The 5,361-nt window shown below is 33.2% G+C and overlaps 1 protein-coding gene across 2 annotated transcripts; it reads left to right on the top strand.

The window, feature by feature from the left end:
• Positions 1-1,811: 1,811 nt before the first annotated feature.
• AFO (Plant-specific transcription factor YABBY family protein) lies at positions 1,812-5,086 on the top strand. Of its 2 annotated transcripts, XM_011092093.3 has the most exons (7): positions 1,817-2,246; positions 2,504-2,656; positions 3,050-3,164; positions 3,989-4,037; positions 4,349-4,424; positions 4,628-4,702; positions 4,862-5,086. In XM_011092093.3, the coding sequence occupies exons 1-7, from the start codon at positions 2,145-2,147 to the stop codon at positions 4,928-4,930; spliced, it is 639 nt and encodes a 212-aa protein (XP_011090395.1). In that variant the 5' UTR covers positions 1,817-2,144; the 3' UTR covers positions 4,931-5,086. The 2 variants fall into 2 exon arrangements, with proteins under 2 accessions (XP_088740420.1, XP_011090395.1); XM_088884294.1 differs by lacking the exon at positions 2,504-2,656 and having other exon boundaries at positions 1,812-2,246.
• Positions 5,087-5,361: the final 275 nt, after the last annotated feature.

Raw genomic sequence — 5,361 nt, 5'->3', positions numbered from 1 at the left:
CCAATTAATTATTTGTAAACTAAATAGTTTTTCTTATATTCTTATTATTGATTATGACAATCATGGCATAAAATGTCTGTACAGGCAAACGCTGAATTACACGAGCGTTTTATGCTTCTGAATCAATATTAACTAATTAATGTTTGTGACATATGCCATGAACTAGAATATATATCATACATGTCATTCTTTTCTTTCAGGGACCAAATCTTGGTACCAAATTAAGGTGCAAGCCTTCAAATTAACACCAATTAATAGAGAGTGTTTCCCATTCATGTATTATATACTGACACATAAGTTGGATGATTGACGCATATTTTATTTTTTTAAAAAATAAAAGGTACATTTTTTAATTATTCAAAATATTAGATACACAAATTAAGCATCGATGATCCTATGAATAAGTTCGAGGTTATTGGTTTGAGTTCCAACGGATATATGGGTTTTTATCTCACTTCATGTAAGTATTTGTCTCACTTTTATGTATGAGTTATATTATAATTTGTTTGTTGTTAATTATTTGTTGAATTGGTGTATTTATTTACTGATCCTAATCATATTTATATATTAGTTGAATCGATTTATTACTAATAAAAATATAAACAATAGCAATGGTGGCAATGTAGTATTTCAAGAACAAACTCACTCAATTCCTCCATTATATAAAAATGTAGTATTTTTAGCATTTGAAATTGGCTGTTCAATGCCAATGAGATTTTGGTTAGTTAATAAGGTTAAGGCCTTTTGAATATGGATATATGTATACTTATATATATAGTAATTTTTTGTTTTGGGGTCTTTCATTTATTTGAATAATATATTGAATTATTTTTTAAATTTAAATACATTAAATTGCATATTATTAACAAAAATAGCCGTTTAATGAACTGATACGAATACAACTACTAAATACATTGATGTATATTTATATAAAAAAATGCAGAAATGATAACAATTAACAGTAAGTGCAAAGGATAGGTGCCCGCCATTTAAGGCTTTATTAACACTATCCCAAAAATATATTTCTAAGAGTATGTATTATATATAAATAAAATGTAAGGGAAGTATATAGAGATATATTAAAAACGAGAAAAAAATAATTAAAAAAAAAAAAGAAAAGAGAGAGAGGGAGAAAAAGGGAGGGGGTTACATAATACATACACCCCTCTTAACTGTGAAAACAACAGGTGAATGAGTGAAAGCTAATCACCCCATGCACACGTCCTTTTCTCACTCCTCTCCCCCACCTCTGCCGCTTCTGCAACCCCTCTCTTCTCCTTCCTCTTCCTCTCTCACACACCTCACACACACATTTCCATCGGGAATGCCAACCATACATTTCCAAACCCCATTATACCATACGGCCCCAACCTACCTCTACATCCACATTTATATATGTCTATTTATACGCCCTGTATTTTATACATTTCGTGTATAAATACTACATAATATCCTAACTTCATCAATCATATTTCTATTCCGGAACATTCAAATATAACACTTTTTATATTCTTTTCTTGAAAAGCATCATCCAATTTAACTTAGTAATTAATATGACATTATTTATAAATTAATATTACAATATTAATTATATAAATGTTTTTTTCTTCTCTTTAAACTCTAATCTAAAACTCATGCAAAATCAAAGGAGAACTTAATTATATTGGGACGGAGGGAATATTAATTATATATTGATATGCAAATATTTTTATACATTTGTGTGATCATACATTATATTATACATGCATGTAAGCAAAGCACAAAGAATTATACATATATATAAATATAGGGAGTGAAGATGACATAAACAAACACACTAACTTTCTTGGTGCGTTAAATTCTCTACTATAATAGTGGGCATATATCCCCATCTCACCTCTTCCCCAGCAGTACCCTACAACCCCCACCCCCACCCTCCTCTCTCTCTTCTTTCCCTCAGCTTCTTGTCTTTGATAACTCAACCCCCAAAAGAAAGAAAACATTCAGAAGATCAGATCCCAGTTGGTTAATCTGTCAAACCTCCATATATACATACCTCGATCAGTCAATCTATCAATCAATCAAATCAAAATCTGAGGGAATCGTCATCATTATCATCAACAAACTGCTTAGGAATAACAGTATAACAATTATAAGAAGAAAATATGTCCTCTTCATCTGCCGCTTTTGCACCGGACCACCACCACCTCTCTCCTTCCGAGCAGCTCTGTTATGTCCATTGCAACTTCTGCGACACTGTCCTCGCGGTATATATATATATATATATATATATTGTCATATTCATTACTCTTGTTTGTGTTTTTCTACACAAACCCTTCTCAATAATGGGAAAGGAAACATGCTTTCTTTTCTCAGTGATTTTTCGATATGTCTTCTTTGAGTGAAAACCCTTTTAATTTTGTTGATAAGGGTTAGCTTTTTGTTGTCGCACCTAGGTAGCTAGGTTCTTGTTTGAAGTGTGATTTAAGGTTGTTGTTGTTGTGGTGGTGGTGTGTGGATTTAGGTGAGTGTACCTTGCACAAGCTTGTTCAAGACTGTGACAGTGAGATGTGGGCATTGCACCAACCTTCTGTCTGTGAACATGCGTGGGCTGCTCCTCCCGGCTGCCAATCAGCTTCATCTTGGCCACTCATTCTTCTCTCCTCAGAATCTTCTGGTATATACATACACAAATACACGCACACGTCTAAGACCTGTCCGTAATTGATTAGGGTTTCTTACTGTGGCATCCTAGGATTTGCTGCTTATGATGTTTCATCTTCTTTTCGGTGGTTCTGATTCTTTCCAATCTTGCATATGATTAGATTAGGGTTCTGAATTTTCGGGTTTCCTTTTTTTTTTTTTTTTGTTTCTCTTCCAAAAAGAACCCAAAATTATTGTGTTCTTGAAATGTCATAGCTTAGACAACTCATGATATCTTGAAGTTAATTACATCTTTTTGTTCATGTATATATTACAAATATTTGAGCTTTTTTCTTTTTTTTTTTTCTAAACCTTAATTTCCTCGAGTTTTCTTGTTTGTTTAGGACTAATTAGATTTAATCAACAGGAGGAGATTCGAAACTCGCCCTCGAACTTGCTGATCAATCAGCCGAGTCCAAACGAGTCCCTGATGCCTGTTCGAGGAATCGATGAGCTCCCCAAGCCTCCAGTAGCTAACAGACGTGAGATTACTCTCATAGATTTCTATTTTAAAGTTTTGAAACAGACAGATGATCAGTCTTTTTATTAAACACATATGAGAACGAATCGATAATCAGAGATGAAATCTCTGTGTCTGAGCCTTAAGGGTCCATCAAAATCCACTCTTTTTATCCTTTGTGCTTTTGAGTGTGTGGAATGTTTTCAGTCACCGTCAACAATAGGCTTTCGACCACACAGTAGTTTGCTAACCAAATAAGAAGCTGAAACTGCTCTTTGTATTTTAAGTTTACTCTTCAACAGTTATTAAACTTTATTCCACACAAACATTTCTTGTTTACCTTCTCTTATTACATCATGGCTTTCCTCTTATGTATGAATTTATACTTCCTTAAAGCTGTGGTCTCCTTGTATTGTTCATCAACAGTTTGTCGAGGATCGATCGATCAAATCTGTTGTGTACCTATTTTCCAATTTCAAGATTTTTCGGAACCCTATATCTTGTTTTCCTATTGTTTTTTTACGAGTCCCATTTCATTCACGTTTAAGGGTTTTCTTATTTTTCATTTTTTTCTATAAAAAAATAATTTGTGGTTGTCCAATTGTGTCGAAAAAAGAAAAGAAGCAAGAAATATCCCCCCGAGAATCATGATAGTGTGTGGAAAGAAAAAAGAAAATAGAAAGCAAAATCATTAGATAATGATGAAGTAGTGATGAGAGGGGGGGGGGGTGACAGTGTAGTAGTAAAGATAGTGAATGTTAGAAATCCAAAGAAAAAGTCAGCCAAAGTGAATTTAATGTCTACTTTTTGTTTTGTTGTTTGTTTGTATTTTCTGTACATTTTCAGCCCCGGAGAAAAGACAGAGAGTGCCTTCTGCTTACAACCGCTTCATCAAGTACGTAATTATAAACCAATTATATTTCTATCTATCTGTATACATAGATACAAACACATACATACATTAATATACCCCACCCCACCCCCTACCCCAGCAGATGTGTTCGTATAAATGTTCATGTGTTCTTGCAGCTTTTTTGTATTGCTTTAAGAGCTTCTTTTAAGTACATCAACTCATTTATTGCAAAATCTGATCATCAGATTATTTAATTTTTAAGTACTTAACAATGCTAATATAAATAATGCTGAAGAATAATGAAATTGAGAATATATATATATATATATATATAAATAATAAACAATTTGCAGGGACGAGATCCAACGTATCAAAGCTGGAAACCCTGATATAAGCCATAGGGAGGCGTTCAGCGCAGCTGCAAAGAATGTAAGAATTTCAAAAACACACAACACATAGTAGCATCTTTCTGATGTATATATAACCTAATGCATCATACTAGGTTTTTGATTTCCTTAACTGGTATACTAGGGTTTCATTTTTGTACCGTTGGTTTGAAAATACATGACATGGTGTGGGTATTTTTTAATTTTCTTGATTTTTTATTTTCCATTTGTTGTCTTGCTCTTCAGTGGGCCCACTTCCCACACATTCACTTCGGTCTCATGCCTGATCAACCCGTGAAGAAACCAAACGTATGCCAACAGGTATGTACCTCAAAACCCTAATAACACCTAAATTTCACACAATAGAGTGAGAAAATTATAACCACATAATTACTCTGTAATTTAATTTCTTTGTGGGTTTCTTTAATTAATTAATGAAAAATTAATCTATAAAGATTATTGATGACATATTATATGTAGGAAGGAGACGATGTTCTGATGAAAGATGGGTTTCTTGCTCCTGCCAACGTGGGTGTCTCTCCTTACTAAGACATCTAGTACTGAAGAAGCTGTTTCAAATTAATGTTTCTATGTTAATCTGTCTTGCCTTTAATTAGTTAGTTCCTGTCGTAATTAGGGTTCTTAATCTCTGTTATTATGCTGTCTTTAATTAAAAGACTTGTTAACATCGATCCCGTTGCTTAATCAGCTAGCGCTTCAAATGTTGATGGTGGGAGAGGGTTTTGATGTGGAGTGAGTGGCTTGCTAATGCTAACTAACAATCTCTAAAACCCATCTGAAAATATTGAAGCTCGTTTATTACTTAATTAATGTTGATAAATATTTATTCATGGTGCATTATGTCATTAATTATATATCTCTTTTTCTTCTTCCCCCGCCGCCCGCCGCCCCTTAATTATTTTAAAGAAAAAATTATTTGTTTAGTCCTTTAAGTTTGACGACTATTAATTTTAATTTTT

This window comes from Sesamum indicum, linkage group LG1, assembly GCF_026168435.1.
Source record: "Sesamum indicum cultivar Baizhima isolate 11 linkage group LG1, ASM2616843v1, whole genome shotgun sequence".
Lineage (NCBI taxonomy): Eukaryota > Viridiplantae > Streptophyta > Magnoliopsida > Lamiales > Pedaliaceae > Sesamum > Sesamum indicum.
The sequence above is the reverse complement of the archived record's forward strand: the minus strand, read 5'-3'. Positions and strand labels throughout refer to the sequence as shown.

What these genes read in the sequence shown, in the direction of transcription:
- AFO (XM_011092093.3), top strand. Translation starts at nt 2,145, where the DNA reads ATGTCCTCTTCATCTGCCGCTTTTGCACCGGACCACCACCACCTCTCT. An exon ending in TCAGCGCAGCTGCAAAGAAT is followed by an intron (nt 4,425 to 4,627) that starts GTAAGAATTTCA and finishes CTTGCTCTTCAG; the next exon opens with TGGGCCCACTTCCCACACAT. An exon ending in AACCAAACGTATGCCAACAG is followed by an intron (nt 4,703 to 4,861) that starts GTATGTACCTCA and finishes TATTATATGTAG; the next exon opens with GAAGGAGACGATGTTCTGAT.